The sequence below is a fragment of the Geosmithia morbida genome (genome assembly GCF_012550715.1).
Source record: "Geosmithia morbida isolate 1262 chromosome Unknown scaffold_2, whole genome shotgun sequence".
Lineage (NCBI taxonomy): Eukaryota > Fungi > Ascomycota > Sordariomycetes > Hypocreales > Bionectriaceae > Geosmithia > Geosmithia morbida.
In genome coordinates, this window is record NW_023336189.1 from 1,342,227 (window position 1) to 1,358,964 (window position 16,738).

At 56.1% G+C, this 16,738-nt stretch overlaps 5 protein-coding genes across 5 annotated transcripts; 3 read left to right on the forward strand and 2 right to left on the reverse strand.

Moving 5' to 3' along the window:
* Nucleotides 1-1,133: 1,133 nt before the first annotated feature.
* Nucleotides 1,134-1,967, forward strand: GMORB2_4048 (uncharacterized protein; the record flags this gene model as incomplete). The annotated part of the gene is made up of 2 exons (XM_035466024.1): nucleotides 1,134-1,514; nucleotides 1,674-1,967. The coding sequence occupies 2 exons, from the start codon at nucleotides 1,134-1,136 to the stop codon at nucleotides 1,965-1,967; spliced, it is 675 nt and encodes a 224-aa protein (XP_035323861.1).
* Nucleotides 1,968-2,898: 931 nt separating this feature from the next.
* On the reverse strand, nucleotides 2,899-4,390 carry GMORB2_4049 (syntaxin 1B/2/3; the record flags this gene model as incomplete). The annotated part of the gene is made up of 3 exons (XM_035466025.1): nucleotides 2,899-3,899; nucleotides 4,019-4,184; nucleotides 4,385-4,390. The coding sequence occupies 3 exons, from the start codon at nucleotides 4,388-4,390 to the stop codon at nucleotides 2,899-2,901; spliced, it is 1,173 nt and encodes a 390-aa protein (XP_035323862.1).
* Nucleotides 4,391-6,700: 2,310 nt separating this feature from the next.
* On the reverse strand, nucleotides 6,701-7,829 carry GMORB2_4050 (MEMO1 family protein; the record flags this gene model as incomplete). The annotated part of the gene is made up of 2 exons (XM_035466026.1): nucleotides 6,701-7,517; nucleotides 7,678-7,829. The coding sequence occupies 2 exons, from the start codon at nucleotides 7,827-7,829 to the stop codon at nucleotides 6,701-6,703; spliced, it is 969 nt and encodes a 322-aa protein (XP_035323863.1).
* Nucleotides 7,830-9,491: 1,662 nt separating this feature from the next.
* GMORB2_4051 (solute carrier family 30 (zinc transporter), member 1) lies at nucleotides 9,492-11,421 on the forward strand (the record flags this gene model as incomplete). Its single annotated transcript, XM_035466027.1, has 3 exons — nucleotides 9,492-9,629; nucleotides 9,699-9,782; nucleotides 9,886-11,421. The coding sequence occupies 3 exons, from the start codon at nucleotides 9,492-9,494 to the stop codon at nucleotides 11,419-11,421; spliced, it is 1,758 nt and encodes a 585-aa protein (XP_035323864.1).
* Nucleotides 11,422-12,571: 1,150 nt separating this feature from the next.
* GMORB2_4052 (Ankyrin Repeat Protein) lies at nucleotides 12,572-15,753 on the forward strand (the record flags this gene model as incomplete). The annotated part of the gene is made up of 2 exons (XM_035466028.1): nucleotides 12,572-14,387; nucleotides 14,468-15,753. 2 exons carry the CDS (start codon nucleotides 12,572-12,574, stop codon nucleotides 15,751-15,753), a joined length of 3,102 nt encoding a protein of 1,033 aa, XP_035323865.1.
* Nucleotides 15,754-16,738: the final 985 nt, after the last annotated feature.

Genomic DNA, 16,738 nt, shown 5'->3' on the forward strand with positions numbered 1-16,738 from the left:
GACGTCTTCGTTTGGCCCTCTCGACGACTGCGTGTGCCTGCACTCCCTGCCAAACCCGACAGCATGAGGGGTAAGACGGACCTTGTTGGTCATCACGGGCTGGGGCCTCTGTCTGGTAGCGGACGGCGGATAGAGGGTGGTGAGTAGGCGTGATCTCCGTGGTTGGAACGGCCAAGAAACCATCCTGTAGACCTGTAAGAAGGTCGGTAATGGAAACAGTCCAAGGCAGCGAGTTGGTCAATGTGAAGGTAGACGTTGGACGGCTGTCTCGTCCAAATGGGACGGATCTTGACGATGGTAATGTCGAGAAATTTGCTGACCTAAAAAGACATTGGAAAATAGATATAATTATTCATAATAAGAGTAAAATAAGAGAGAGCTTCCGGATAGTGCACATAGTAGTACGTGGTGATTGGTAAGGATGGTTCCATTCGTTTGCCTTCCTCCACGGCGGATCATCAAAGGCCTCGGTCGAGTTTTAGTCTTCCTATCACGATTGATGCCATGTGGCTTTGGCGATCAAGTAGGCATGGCTACGTAGAAAATACAGGAAATCTGTTACCATCCGAACAGTTACTATTACTACTTGCTACCTCACATTGACAGATACCGAGTGCATTTAGTGGTATCCGGCTACCTCATCGGCAATCTTCAACTAGTATCTATACGCCACGATATTCCCTTTACTACGTTTGTTTCTCGTCTTTTCTTCTTCTTCTCCATCTTTCGTGGTCTCGCTTGTGTGATTCAACACAGACACTCCATCGTATTCAGCAAACGATGAATATTGTTACATGGCAGATCCTCAGTCAAAGGTAGACTGTCAAGGGGTATTAGTAGAGTGGACTTTGAAAGATATATATATATGTATAAGTATATGTATATGTATATGTATATGTATATGTATATATATATTACTACGACTGGCCAGTATATAAGACGTGCTCTCCAAACGTCGAAAATTGGGTGGCCCAGGCATCGCTTTTCAGGCCCCAGGACTGCGACACACGCACCTACTCTGTATTCTGGCATACAACAACAACGACGACAACATCAACAACAACAACAATTCATTCAAGAATTTTCATCCTTTCTTCCCCCCTCCCCCCTCCCCCCTCCCTCAATACCCGAAAATGTCTGAAAACGAACAACACCCTGTCGCTGCTACGGAATCCCCAGCACCGACACCAACACCGTCTCCGGAGCAGCAGCATCCGTCAGGGAGCACTTTCAAGCCCCTCTTCACCCTCGTCACCAACTCATCCACCCACACCACCATCCACCCACGCGTGCACTACATCTTCTCCGACGACGACGGGTCGTCTATGCTCGCAGCTGCGGCATCCGACATCAACAACCGGTCCGTGATTGTCGACCTGGTCCCCAACACATCTACGTCTTCCACCACAGCCACCACCACCACAGCCACAGCCACAGCCACAGCCACAGCCACATCCTCACCAGAAGCACCTGATGCAGAGACGACGACGACGACGACGACGACAGGGTGGAGCGTATCGTGGGCTTCAAGTCTGAATGAGTCCTTTGCCGTCACGGATGCGCATCTGCTGCAGCAGAGGAAGAAGATGCAGAAGCAGAAGCAGCAGCATCAGAAACGACCCCGCTCGCAGAATCAATCGACGCATGATGCTGACCGTGGTGAAGAGCATCAGGATGACGACGACGACGACGACGGTGGCGGCGACGGCGACGGCGACGACGAGAGCGATGATGTACAGGGCATGCTGCGCATAGAAGGCGTACAGAGGGAGCCGGTCGCCGCTCCCCCTCCCCCTCCCGCTGCCCGCAACACAGATGGTGACAATGATGACGCTTCGGGGAGACACGAGCATGTCGCTGTCCTCATGGACGACTTCAACAGGAGAATGGGCGTGTTGAAGAGGGTCGTCTCCCAGGCTCACAGGGGTCCGCACCATGTCAAGACTGAGGAGGAAGGAGCGGAATGATCTTTTCATCTTCTTCCTCTTCTTGCCCCCTCCCCCCCCCCCCCCCCCTACTACTATTCTACCACGTCGATGATGAGATGTGATCCAGCAAGCCTAGCTATCTTATAGTCAATGCCTCTCCTCCGCCGGCCCTACCGGGAATTCTCGCTCCGCTCACACTCCGCTCACACTCTACGTATAATTCCCCATCCGCGAATTGTTATTGCCTGGCCCAGATATGAATTTCATTTTGCAGATGCATTTCCTACCTGGTAATGTACATGGCGGAATCCACAACAAGATACAGTCAAAAAGGAGAGGGGGAGGGGGACCAAAGACACAAGATGAAACATACAAAAAGTTCAATCAAAGTAAATAATCAAAAATACTGGATATAATAAACATGTAATATAAAAAAACAACTGCCCTCCCCCCTCTCCCACCCCGCCCTCCAAAAAAACAAACCAAGAAAATGACAAGGAAGAATTCATACGGGGGAGTGCAAAATAGAAGACGAAAACGAAAAGAGAAAGAAGAAGAAAACACACGCAAGAATAGTTTCTCTCTATGCCAAGAAACAGTTATAGTTATTCAGACGCAACAATGAAGAAGAAGAAAGGGAGCATGGCAACCTTGGCTAAACGAGGGAAAAGGGTTCGAGAGACAAAACACGGAAAAGAGACGGTCACGCCCATGACCGTCCGGGTTACCATGCAAGCATGAATAGGGCTTCTATAAGGCTTTTTTTGTTTGTTTCTTCTTTCGGCCAATATGTCTCCAACCCCGGCTTTTGTAGGGTCAACAGATCAACCCTGGTCAAGATGTATCTTTCAAGAGAGAAAAGGGAATTAAGTTGGACGAAGCGAGTGTGATAGGTTTCGAGATGAAAGGGGATAGATGATGATGGAAGAGAGAGAGAAGAAACGAGGGTGAGCGGAGGAGGGAGGGAGTCCTAGTTATGCGGCATCTGTGGCAGATGCAGACGCTCCCGCATTACACGGCTGAGATCTTGAGCTGCGGGGGTGGCACGGCCGATGATGCGCGAGTTGATGCCGATGAAGGGCATGGTCTCGAGGTTGCCGACGGAGCGCTTCTTCTTGTTGTCGTCGTCGTCACCCTTGACGACGACAAAGTAGACGACGACGATGATGACGATGATGAGCACGATGGCCACGCTGATGCCCAGGCAGATCCACTTCTTCTTGCGGGTGGCGCGCGCCGTGTTGACGGCCACGCCAATCTCCTGGTTGCCCTTGTCGAGGTTGTCCACCACCTCCTCGCCCTTCTGCTCGATCTGGACGACGGCCTCTTCCTGCTGCACGACGAGCGTGTCCATGTCCTGGAAGAGCTGGGCCAGCTCCACCATCTGCTGCTCGATCTTGACCAGGGCGTCGTGGCGGTCCTGCACGGCGCTGAGGGCGGCGCGGGCCCGGCCCTGGCGGTCGCTGTTCATCATGGCCTGCTGGAAGACCTGGCCGTTGCTCGACGTGTCCTCGACGGCCGCGCGCACCTCGTCCTCGGTGGCGTCGGGGCGCACGATCCGGTACTGGCGCGCCATCTGGTCCTGCGTGCGCTTGCGGAACTGCGACTCGACCGACTGGTACTGGCGGATGGCGTCCTTGAGCCGGCGGTCCACGCGGCCCACCTGCGGGCTGTTCTTGGGCGTGCGGGAGTCGGGGTCCGACTTGACGGCGCGCACGCGCTCCGTCAGCGCGCGGTAGTTGGCCATGGTCTCGGTCGACAGGCCGTCGAGCTGGCGGTTGGCAGCGCTGGACGCGGAGCCGTCAGCGTCGTCCAGCGTGCGCTGCTGCAGCATCCGCAGCGACTCGAGGTTGCGCTCGATGCCGTCGATGCCGCGGTCGATGTCGCGGCACTCGTTGAGGATGGCGTTGGGGTCGGTGCGTCCGACCGACGCTCCGTTCGTGGCTAGAGGGGCCATCTCAACTCCGGAGCCTGTGTTTCCGGGGTCGCACTCGTCAGCCTTCCACCGCGTCCATACACACACAAACCCATGGACGCATGCATTCGAAATCAATTCCATCGTGGGCGGCTGCTGGGGTATTGAATCGTACCGGCGTAACCGCCGTCCAATGAGTTCTGAGCCTCACGGCCCGAGCCGTAGGATTGCTGGTTGTACTGACCGTAGCCACCTTGTGTCTGGGCGGGGGCAGCATATCCTGCGTTGTCGCCACCACCGTAGCCGCCGTTGTAGCCGCCGTAGCTGGGAGCGGGCTCTTGCTGAGCATAAGGGTTAGGCCTTCCGCCGTATCTTCCGCAGGGGATTCTCGTCAGTTTCGCGTATGGTGGTCCAACAGTGTCGCGACTTACCCGCCGTAGTTCTGTGTCACGACTGTCAGTTTACCTGGTTCTGGGTGAGGTGAGGCGCAATTCAGATCGGGAGACCGCGAATGCAAAGAAACATCAACAGCTTTACTTACGCTCATTGTGATTCGAGAAGAAAGACGCAAAAGCACGTCGTTGCTTTAGGAGAGAAGGGAAGGGGGGGGGGGAGAACCCAGATGTCGTTTTCCTGTCCTGTCGCTCTCTCTAAGAGAATGCAACAACGAGAAAAAAAAATAAGTGATTAGATGACAGGGAGAGGAAGAATCAAGGGTGGTGGAGGAGAAGAAGAGAGGAGAATGTAGAGTGAAGTCCTGGCTAGATGGATGGCACGAGGGATGAAGAGATTGATCTGCCAGTGTTGAAGGGGAAGTAGATGACGGGAGATGGAAGGGATTGGAGAGAGGGCCAGAGGTTCGAAGTCGTGGAAAGGGGCGCGTCTAACCAGACGGACCAGTAATACGGACGGTGGCCAGTAAGTAAATATGCAGTAATTATGGTCAAAGGTTACAGGGGCGACAAAAGGGAAACGGCTGCTGGTGGGACCCATACTTCAACCTGTCGACGGTACCTGCTACTCCTGGCAGTGGGCCTGACCTGATAGGGTACCCGATACTACCACCATTACTCGTACACCAGTAATCCGTACTCCATCTAGTGCCACTAGCCCGCATTGCAGCGTGCCAGTACTGTGAAGACTGCGATGGCTAAGCCTCTGCTAGACCAGAGCTAGACCAGGAGACTGCCGGGCTGTATGCTGCCTGCTCGTAATTCTCGTACCCGTTCGCTGCGACGAAACTCGTGCTCTTTCTGAGGTCCCTACGTAATACATGTGTGATACGCTGTAAGGTCATGTGCATGTACGGATACGAGTACAGGGGTGGCTGTGAATATGGTGTGTTAGTGGCGGTTTAAGCCTGTGGATAATGCTGACTTCAGGGCTCAGGCATGCCGCATAGGTCATGGCCTATAGTGGGAGGGAGGAGGCCTTGGGGGCGACGCTCTCTCTCTCTCTCTCTGTCTCTCTCTGTCTCTCTCTGTCTCTCTCTCTGTCTCTCTCTCTCACTACCAGGTCCAATGGAGGCCTACCCGCCACTATGCAGGCATCGCCCCCAGGCATCGCCCCCAAGCATTGCCTTCCCTTTAGCGCCAACTGTTCCTCCTACCCGTATTGTTCAATGCTGGAGTTGCATCCTTCCAACACTCTCCATCCCGCAGCCTGTACAAAAAGGGCCGTAATGGTTGCCCCTCCCTTGTCTAGCAGTGGATTTAACCCCGTGCCTGAATCAGGACCCTTGTCTCAGAAGAGCATCATCTGGTTCCAGGTTAAGCCAACCATTTTCATTTCTGTGCGACAAGCTGCGACGGGTCAGGTTTGTCGAGTTTCCTTTTGACGTCTCTGTAACATGGTATTGCTCATTGAAGCCCCCCCCCCCCTCCCTTTTCTTGAGAGAGAGTGTGTGTATGTGTGTGTGCGCAAGTGTGGGTGTACACAAGTGTGGGTGTGTGTGTGTGTGTGTGTGTGCTCATTAATGCACACGGCAAGGAAGGGAATGGGTGGGCATGATCCTACACATGTTCTCCGTATAACTATGCACATCGTATATGTAATACTCGTACGTGCATGTTGAAAAGAAAAGGAAGGAAGAAAGAGAGGGAGAAGAAGAAGTATAATTGGCTGTGGGGCTTGTCGACTGGGGGTCGGGTCTGTTGCTTCGTACAGCGTAACGCATAGTTCCAATACATATATATATATATTACTGCTCGTACATTGGAAATGATAAATACAGCCTACCGAACGCCAAAATTCAAGGTTGTTTGCCGTGGACGCACAGCCTACAGGTGGCAAGCATTTGCCCCCCCTCCCCCCCTCCCTCCGAGCCTGGATTTAGTGCCGGGTGCGTACAGGTAGTAATCACACGGTACGGGAAGTCATCTCACTCATACCTCCGTACAGTGTGGTATCTCACGGGCAGATAATACTAGTACTAGTAACACTCGGTAGTCCCTCCCTGGACCCTAGTACATATGCCCCTGCTCCGTATGTATGTCTTAATAGTCCGTGTAGGTATGACGGTTGAAATTGGTCGGCACTTTCACGATATTAATAGCATATTTCCCCATGTGCTGTCAAGGCCTACGGATGCAGCTGGCTTGCCCAGGTAATAAAACTCGGAATGTTGTATTACGGCATTGGTCTGTATCTGTAACCCATGCCGCTACTCATCTGACCGGACCATCAATTGCCAAACCAGTCATGGGACTCGTATCGTTTGAACCTATAGATTAGACCCGCCCCATGGGACACAAGCACGCACAGAGTAAAGAAGCAGCAACAGCAGCGGTCCTGCCGACGAAGAAAGTAACACGGTGCTCTATCGCTCCCTCTCTCTCTCTCTCGATAATAGATGCTGCTACACCACAGCATACGCAGATACGTAGCTGACGCTGAAGTCCGACGGGGACTGCACCAGGTTACTCCTCTGATACTGCACCACCTTGAACCTGCTCTTCCCGCCGAGCAGCTCCAGCGCCGCCATGGCCACGCCGATAGGGTGCCTCCCGCAGACCGTGTTTCCCGTGAGGGCCAGATTAGACACGAACGCATCGTGGCTCCCGCTCTCGACGGCGTCCATGGCGGCCTGGTCGACGAGCCGGATCGTCTCGTGTATAGGGATCCCCGCCGGCGCGTTGCGGTCCCTCGACCGGAGCCGCTGGAGGTTCCCGCGCCAGTCGCCGTCGGGAGCGTGCACCGTGTACGAGAAGTTTCCGCCCCAGTGGCAGAAGTCGGAGCTGACGACGAAGACGCTCTCCGGGTCCGCCAGGTAGGGGGCCAGCACCTTGGCCACCTCCTTCTCCTCGGCGCCGTCGTTGTCGCCGATGAGTATGGGCACCAGCTTCGGGAAGTTGGCCGCGGGATCGTCACTGCCAAACTCCTGCTCGAGCCTCTTGTAGATGTAGGGCGTGTGCATCTCCAGGGAGTGCTCCGCCGTGTCCTTGCGTGGCGGTATGTCGCCGAAGCCCCCGGCCTGCTTCACCCGGTCCACCGTCTCGCGGTCCACCTCCAACGCGCCAAACGGCGTCTGATACCGGTCAAAGGTCGTCACCGCGCAACCGGACAGGTAGTACGTGTGCGAAGGGCCGAGGAGGAAGACGCGCTTTGCCCTGCTCACGTCTAGCAGCTTGTAGGCCCATGCTGCGCATGGTCCAGAGTAGGTGAAGCCGGCGTGTCTACGCATTCCAGGTCAGTCGAGTCATTCCGTCACATAGTGATGAGGGAGAAAGTGGGGGCTGTCGTCGCTGCTGCTACTGCTGCTGCCGCCGCCGCCGCTGCTTTCCAGCTTCTCGGCTCTCCCGTGCGAGGTTCTCCTGTATATGAGCGCATACTCACGGTGCAATAACCATCCTCGCTCCCGCGATAGGGGACGGGGAGCCGTTGATGCTATCGGGCACGCGGCTCAGATACTCATCCAGCTCCTCGTTCAGCGTCTCGGCGTCACTGACGTACCACGACCCAGCCTTGGCCGGAGGACGGGTACCCATTGTAAGTTTGCGTGTGCTAATTTTTCTCCTAGTTTGCAGTATCCTTCGTTCTGGATAATCCCTCTTCCTCGCGTGATGATGACTTGTGAATGTGGTGATACGGGCTGAGGAGTCAAAAGGCCGCCGAGCCGACTGACATCATCTCCTCCTCCCCCCCGAAGCTGTCGGTTGCCGATAACAGTCAACTGTCCCGACTCCCCGCACTTGTTGAGAGCCTGGGGCCCTGAGCTACCCGGCACTAGGCAACGCTGTGGCATCCAATATTGTATGACTAAGCAGCCAGAAGCTGTTTGCCGCGCGCACATCTGTAGATAACCTCATAGATAGATTTCCTTTCCTTGGAAGGCAAGCACCAAGGCACACACTCACCGATCTAGGACGTACCAGTAGGCAGAGATCGCCGTATGCACGCCTGCCGGCCATCGTGTGTTGTCGCCGGCAGGAAGCACAACGCGACCCTGTTTAAGCTCATACCCGTACACTCGAGCCACGAAGGTATGTTGTGGTCCATCACTCCAATCACTATATCCCGCTACTCTTGACCACTCTATACTACTCGTATCTCCGTTACTGGCTGCTTCAATGAGTAAGCGATTACTACAGCCGGCAAAATTTTCACTCCCGTTATAATCGTGTCGGTCGTCGCAGGCTATTTGTATTGTCAATGTATGACCAAGCAAGGAGTGGCCCCTCTGTCGTGCCGCTTGCCGTCGGTAATTCCGACAGGAGAAAGAGTGAAGCGGCCCGGTGAATATCCCATGTGTCTGTACCGTGAAAAGAAGACAAGGGCTAGGGAAAGAAAGGGGGGGGGAAAGCAAAGAGGGAAGAAGAAGAGTTGGGGATAAAACAAGAAAAAAATCGAGTCTACATGTAAGAGGCTCTGTTCGCATCCTACGATGCCTATCCCATGCCATCTCTACTTTATTTCCGGTTGGAACAAGATCCAAAATCCAATTATCCGGAAGATATGGTCGTATTCCCCGGCCGCCGAGGTACTTTTACCACTGTAATATAACCATTTGCTAAGACTCCAAGCTCTTCAGAAGTTGATTGCGACCCTCCTCTGGCCTCTCCTGGCCTCTTCTCTTCACCCTAAGACAAATCTGATCGGCGCCCCGAGCCTTTAATCCGCCGCCCGCTCGAATTGCGAATTTCGCTCCATTTTTTCTTCCCTTTCCTTCCCCCTTCGGAACCCGCTTCCCTTGAGCTGACGCCACTTTCAAAGATGTCAGAGCCATCTCCATTCCTGATACCATGAGAAGAAGCAGAAGAAAAATAAAACTGAAAAGAGAGAGAGAGGGAGAAAGGCTCCACTCCCAGAAACCCATTTTTTTTTTCTTTTCTTCCCCTTCCATATCACCCTCACAACCCTTAAGAGAGACGGGGGTTAGGTTGAACGGATAGGAGAGAAAAGAGGCGAGTGTATTAACCTTTTTGTCTTTTCTCGCGCGCGCGCCCAACTTTGACGACCCCTCTCTTTTCTCTCTCCCTTTCCCTCCCTCTCCTCATCTTATCAGCACCGGTATCGCAAGGGAGACATCATCATCGACTTTCCCCCCCTCCCCTTCTCCCTCCTCCCTTCTCCTCCCTCTTCCTCTCTCGCGTTCCTGTCACTTCTTCCTCTCCTTATCCGTGCAACCACAGACACGCACATCGCCCATCATGTCCTTCAAGATGGTCTGGTCCAAGTCGACCCGCATCAAGGTCATGATTGCCATTGATCTTGCCTTCTTCTTGCTTGAGCTGATTGTAGGCCTCCTGGCGCATTCTCTGGCTCTGACGGCCGATGCCTTCCACATGGTAAGCAGTCATCTTTGTCTTTCCCTCTCTGTCCCTCCCTCTTCCTCACTTGCTAATATTGCGTCGTAGCTCAACGATATCATCTCCCTGGTTATTGGCCTGTGGGCTGTTGTCGCCGCTCAAAAGGCCAGCACCGATGAGTTCACCTTTGGCGTACGTCACATCTCGTCCTTCCTCTCTCCTTCCCCGGCGTCACTATCTGATCAAGCAAAAACGAGAAAAGAGGAGAGAAGTGTTACTGACAAGACGACTGCAGTGGGTTCGCGCCGAGATCCTGGGTGCCTTTTTCAACGCCGTCTTCCTCATTGCTCTCTGCGTCTCCATCATCCTCGAAGCCGTCACGCGATTCGTCGAACCACCCGTCATCAATAACCCGCAGCTGATCCTCATCGTCGGCTGCGCCGGCCTCTTCTCCAACCTCGTGGGTTTTGTCGTCCTCGGCGGCCACGGCCACTCCCACGGTCCCGGAGGAGGTCACGATCACGACCACGATCACGGCCACCCCCACAGCCACGGCGAGCACGACCACGACCACGGACACTCCCACGACGACGAGGAAGAGAGGATCGGATCTAGCAGGGGCTTCGCCGCTGACATCGCCGACGAGAATGGCGACGTGGCCGATGTCTTCCCCGAGAGCATCGTGTACAAGACGACCGACGCAGCCGCCGACTCACAGCCGCGCAACCGTGGCCGCCGCCAGTCCAGCAGGAGCGGCGGACACTCGCGCTTCACCAGCATCGGCGACATGAGCATCCACCCTGCCAGCTTCCGCAAGGACATCATCGCCGTGAGCCGTGCTGCCGCGTCGCCCGACCCCGAGGACAGCGAGACGGAGGAGGACAACGATGAGCACCACGTCCACAGCAACGACAAGAGGGCCTCTCCGCATCACCAGCACTCCGAGGGAGCGGCCGACGAGTCGTCCCCCCTTCTCAAGAAGGACCATGGCCACGAGCACGGCCACGGCCACGGCCACGGAGCCTGCGAACCCGTCACCAGCGTCAACCGCAAGCGTCGCGACTCGAGCGTCCACGTGGGCCATAACCATACGCTGCCCAAGGACGGCTCCAAGGGCGGCGGCCACAGCCACGACGACATGGGCATGAACGCCATGGTTCTGCACGTCATCGGTGATGCCCTGGGCAACATCGGCGTCATCGTTACCGCCCTGATCATCTGGCTCACCGACCTGCCGGGCAAGTACTACGCCGATCCGGCCGTGTCGCTCGTCATCACGGCCATCATCCTCAAGACGGCCGTGCCCCTCACGCGCGCCACGTCCAAGATCCTCCTCCAGGCCACCCCGGACCACATCAGCGTCCCCGAGATCCGCGAGGACATCGAGGCCCTCCCCGGCGTCGTCACCTGCCACCATATGCACATCTGGCAGCTCTCCGACACCAAGGTCGTCGCCAGCATGCACCTCGAGGTCAGCTTCCCCCTCGACTCGGACAGCGGCGCAAAGTACATGCAGCTCGCCAAGAGGGCCCGCAAGTGCCTTCACGGCTTCGGTATCCACAGCGCCACCATCCAGCCCGAGTTCTTCCTCGACCGCAGCGGCAACTCCTCCGCTGCCCCCGCTGGCTCCGGCGGCGCCGACGGGTCCACCGTCGTCGACACTCCTGCCGCCACCACGCCTCCCCTCGACCCCCCCCAGGAGCTTTCCGGCCGCGAGGTCTGCCTCCTCGAGTGCATCGACAACTGTGATGCCCCCGGGTGCTGTCCTAGCATCGACGGCGCGTCGACGGCCTCGAGTACACGTCGTGCTAGTGGGTCGTCGCAACATTGATTCTTGTCCTTTCTTCTGCTCAGGCTCTTTCGTTCTTGTACCCTATTACTTTACAAAACTCCACGTCTTTACCTCTCTCTTTTGTTAATCCCCCACACCCGTTCACACGCACGCACACACACACACACACACACACATCTTCCTTTTTTTTTCCATCCTCTGATAAGATGCCTTGTTTTGGGCGGGCTTGGGTTGGTCGTTGATGCGCTTTTCTTTCTTCCTGGTGATCTTGGTATGTCTCAAAAAAAGGAAAGTACTGGGAAGAAAAAACCACCTGGATCTATAATAATAGCTGTTGGGACGGTCAGAGAAAACGTTCAGGTTTCTTCAAGTGTTTACGGGTTTAGGGAGTCGGCTATGTATGGAATAGATATCTACTAAAATGATCTTGATATGATCTCTTGGTCCTTCCTTGTGATGCATCTAGTAGATTCCGCCCTGGTTCCTCTCCGAACGATCATCCTAGGCATACGGAGTATTACCTCCTACGGGGTTGGTCCTAATAGTACTAGAAGAAGCTCTTGAACCTACTTATGCGCCATGGTTGTCAATGAACGATGCGATGTAGAGGGTATCATCTCGTTTTGAGCGATGCCTGCAAAGGAGAGAGAGGCAAGGGAGTAAGGGCCAAGCCCCATGGGGAAACCGCATCTGCCAGACACTTCTACCGGTTCCAACCCGTCCGTGCTCCAGACGAGTATCATGTTACTTTCAAGACCTGTGATCCGTCATATTTCCTTCACGCGTCATGTTAGTTATTGTAGCCATGCGATGCTGCCTGCTGCTGTGCTGACAGTCTCTGACAAGCCCCCTGTCGATGCATAAGCGCCCGCTCACTGCCCACCCCCCCAATGCGTCTTACTACGTACGGCATTTGTACGGCTTCGCCACGTCCGCGCAAGGCGGGATACATATATATTAGTATACAATCACACCCTCGATATCCGGGACGAACAACACCGTAATCGTCAACGGCATCGATAATCGCCATAGGGAGACGTCTTCGCCTCGTACCAACCCAATCGCCAGCGTTGAGACAAGCGACTGTTGGACAGTCTTTGGGCACCTCCCTGCTATGCGGGGACGGTAGCTAGGGACATACGCCTTAAAGGACAAGGAGAAGAAGGAGAATATATCCTAGGCAAGGAAAATGGCTGCAGGTGCCAGAGCGACGCTCCTGGTCATCGTGGTCATCATGACCATCGTAGCCAGGCCAGCTCAGGCGTCGTTCGGAGGGGAGCCCGATTCAGACGACGGGTGGTGGGACGACCTGACCAACAACTTTGCGTCCGACCTGGCGCCCATCATCTCGCTGTTCGGCGAGCAGGTGACGAAGCAGTTCCTGAGTCAGGTCGTGACCGTCATGGACATGCTCGTCTTCTCGTCAGCCCCGCTGGGCATCATCACGACGGTCGTGTCGGCCATCCGCGTGTCGGGCGACTCGCTACTCAAGTCGCTCGTCGGGCGGGCGCGGGAGCCCTACGGGGCGGCAGAGGTCGAGCTCTGCTCGTCCACTAGCCAAGATGTGTGCGAGCTCTGGTCCGACGGCGGCATCTGCCGCGTCTTTGGGCGGCCCCGCATCCTCGAGTTCATGTACCGCGAACCCGAATCTGCACGGGGCTACTACGAACCTAGCCCGCTGCTGCCGCGCGAGGAGTGGAACCGCCATGATACCGCACAGTACGGCAGCCGTGTGATGGACAGCAAGCCACCCTGCGGCATAGCCCTCCCGAGGCAGGCCCTGGCTACCCTCACGACGAGGCAGAAGGGTGCCTTGTGGGCGATGTACCAGCAGGATCCCGAACCAGGGCCCTTTTCTGGCTGGGAAAATATCGGCGTAGTAGACGGCACCTTGTGGTGGCCAATCCGCGTCTGGATCCTGAGGAACCTCCGGAACGCGCGTGACAATAGAGGTCCCGCGACGATGACCAGTGCCGACCCTGCCAAGTCGCCGACAGGTTCAGACTGGTCACGGCTCTTCTGGGGGGTTGTCCGGCTCACGGAGAAGCACGGCGCGAGATACGACAGCGAGGTGAAGCCTGACTTGGAGAGCCAGGATCCAGGGTTAGACACGGACAGCGCAGTGACCTCACCGCAGGGCGTAACCTCGCTGCGTCGACGCCGTGCTGCCGTCAATAACGGTCCCACCACCCCGAAGAGGAGATTGCGGGACGGAAACCCCATACCCGATCTGACCGGGTTTGCACCGTACCCCAACCTGTCACTCAACCTCGGCGTGCGCAAGTCGAGCTTGGCTCTCACGTATGTCTTCATGGCCGCCATATTCGGCTATGCCCTCCAGATGAGCGCCATCGGATTCGCCGCGTGGGCCACTTTCTACAGCCCCAAGCTGTCAGGAAAGAGCGATGGCCGTGAAACCACGCCCTTCTTTGTCCTGTACTCTGTAGGCACCGTCGTCATATTCTTCGGCATGAGCCTGTCGGCTGGGGTGATCCAGACCTTCTCCAAGAAGCGGCTCTTCATCCTGCTGCGGCGCGAGGCGTCAGGCGAGCACGCCCGTCCCGACACAAGTAAGAACGTCGACGGCAAGCCGGCCGACCGCATCTACTGGCTCCAGCCGGGCAACCAGCGCGTCGGAGACCAGGAGTTTCGCCCGTTTGCCTACAGCGAGGCCAAGAGCGAGTACATCACCGCGTGGAAGGCTACGGGTGACGCCAACCCGAGGAGTGGCGTTGTGTACGCCAGCTCAGCCCTCACCATGGTTGGCTGGATCGCCCAGTTCATCGGCCTACGCGGCATCCACGGCACCGTTGCGCTGTACCAGCTCATCTGCACCATCATCATGACGGCCGTGCGCGCCTTTCTCCGTAGCAATACCCTCGACAGGAATATGAATCGCCTGCACAAGGCTCAGGGCCGGATAGAGGGCTACGAGCTGGAATGGCAGGCTACCGACATCGTCGTCTCAGGCTCTACAGATGGCCAAGGCTCGGCCCGTATAGAAGGTATGTTGTGGGGTTTTCAGGATCTGTGCATCCCTCTCCGAGCTCCTGGATCATGGTAGAAGCTTGCTGAGTCTAGATAGATACTTACTTTGCGATACTCGACGGAGGGAGGCTACCGCTGGACGCAAACGATGTCACGCAGGGCAGCACGACCGTGCTCGACGTACCGATGAGTCTCAGATGCCATCACGGGCCGGAATCTTCGATGACGGTTGTGTCCTGGAACAGCGATGATGAGTCCGGATACGTACCTGGGCCTTGTAGAGTAGATGCCGCCCTGGCACACGCCACAGCCAGCGTCTGCCGTACGATAGAGACGCAGGGCCTCGAGGCCTGGCCTGGCGCGTGCAAGGGGGGCGTCGATCTCGAGGAGGCCAGGGAGACGGATGCCATGCCCAACCCAGCGGCCAAGGTGGTCCACGTACGATGCCGTCTGGGCTGGCTGACGGGCCCGTCCATACAGGGCCCCGACAGCGCCTGGAAGTCGGGAGCCAGGGACGTGGCTCTCAAGCTCAAGGCCGCCCTCGAGGAGACGGTCCGGCTGTGGCTCCCGCAGGTCACCTGGACAGCGCTGGTGTGGACCATGGGCTGCAGAGTCCGACAGTTCAAGACGGAGGAGGAGGGCGCTCCTCTCCCAACGCCGATCTGCCTCCAGATACTGCACCAGGGCAGTGGCTGGACCGCTGACGGGGGTCAGCTCGAGGCCGTGCTCGGGCTGACGCTGTGGTCCATGGAGCGTTGGGTGCAGCGGCCGACGCTGTGGCGGCCGTCGTCGGCTGACGCGCAAGAGACGTGGCGCGGTGAGGATACGGGCACAGCCCGCCGGCGCGAGCTGGTATACCCGAGGAAGCACACAGTGTGCCGCACGACGCGGGCCGACGCCATACTCGGCGACTGTGGGGCGCTGCTGCTCTCCAGGAAGACCATGCGATGGCCCACGAACGCCGAGCCGACCTTTCTCTCCGTGCCCGTGCTGAACCACGAAGCCGTCGTTGACGGGCCCCGGCGGCACACTCCCCGCGAAGCCGACGACGGCCGGGAGGGTATGACGGGCCTTTCCCTCTCCACCGAGGACACGCCCCTGCAGCTCATCGCGCAGGACTTGTTTGCCGTGTTCATCGCCAGGCTCACGACTGTTGCGGCGTACGAGGGCACGGCAGACAAGGATACAGATGTCAGCAGCAGCACGGGCACGGACACGGGCACGGGCACGGGCACGGGTTCGGATCCTTGTCCTTTGGCCTTTGATGGAGGCGAGCACTTGAATGAGCTTCGTCGCAAGTCGGCAGACGTTCTCGTGAGGGCCGGACTGGCAGGACGGGCTGAGGCGTTGTTTACGGTGTTTTCGACAAAGCAGTATGAGTGATGTCTTGTCTCCTTTGGCTGTACCTCGATGCTACACTGCCAACGCCATGCTCTAAACTACTGCTCGACCTCTATAGCCTAACAGGCAGCATCGCAGCGAGAAGAGAGAAAGAAGGGGAGAAAAGAAGGAGAAAAATCCATTCAGTTACATCGTCCCGCCATCCTTTCAACCCGTAAGCATGTGTACACGTGCGCCTCGTGTAGGTTCAGCACAACTATGGTATATTGTAGTTTGTCGAAGGTGGTATTTCTAGCAGTAACAAGTAGCCACTTTCTCTGATGGTCCGAGCCGCCACCACAGTAGATATGTGGTATTACTCTGAACTAGACGGAATAGCTCTACTCCGTACAGGTTATATCGCTCCGTACAGAGAAGGGGAAAGGAAGGATGAAAGAATAAAAGAACAAGATGAATATATATATACATGTATATCAGATAAAACCTCAGGGGCCCAGAAGTCTGGAAATTGCAGAGCCCCCTGGTACAGAAGCAGAGAGCAGTGACATGGAGTTGAAGATGTACGAGTAGTAGGGGCGTAACGAGTACAAGCAGTCATGACAGGTAGGATATTCGTAGTAATAGGGATAATCTGCGCACGACCCCTTCGTGGAGAATGAGCACAGACGCTGTCCCGGCCGCAGGTTAAAATCACCCTCTGCAAAGGCATGAAAATGATGTGAATATCGTAGTAGGCGAGACGGAGAGGTGGCATAAAACATGAATGATAGATATGCATATACACGCACATACATATTATACATGGCAGGGGGGGGAAAGGTCACGATAAGAGGATAACAATACCAACAAAGTAACGGGTAATGCCAAACCCCCAAACACACCCCCTCCTCCCTCCCAAGAAGAAAAAGAAGGAAGAAGAAAACCTACCTGTAATATTATAGCCCGAGTTGCTAAGCCTCTGATCTGCTGAGCAACAACGGTCGTCACGTCACCCCAACGTCTCCCACCCTTCCCCTTCTCTCCCCCC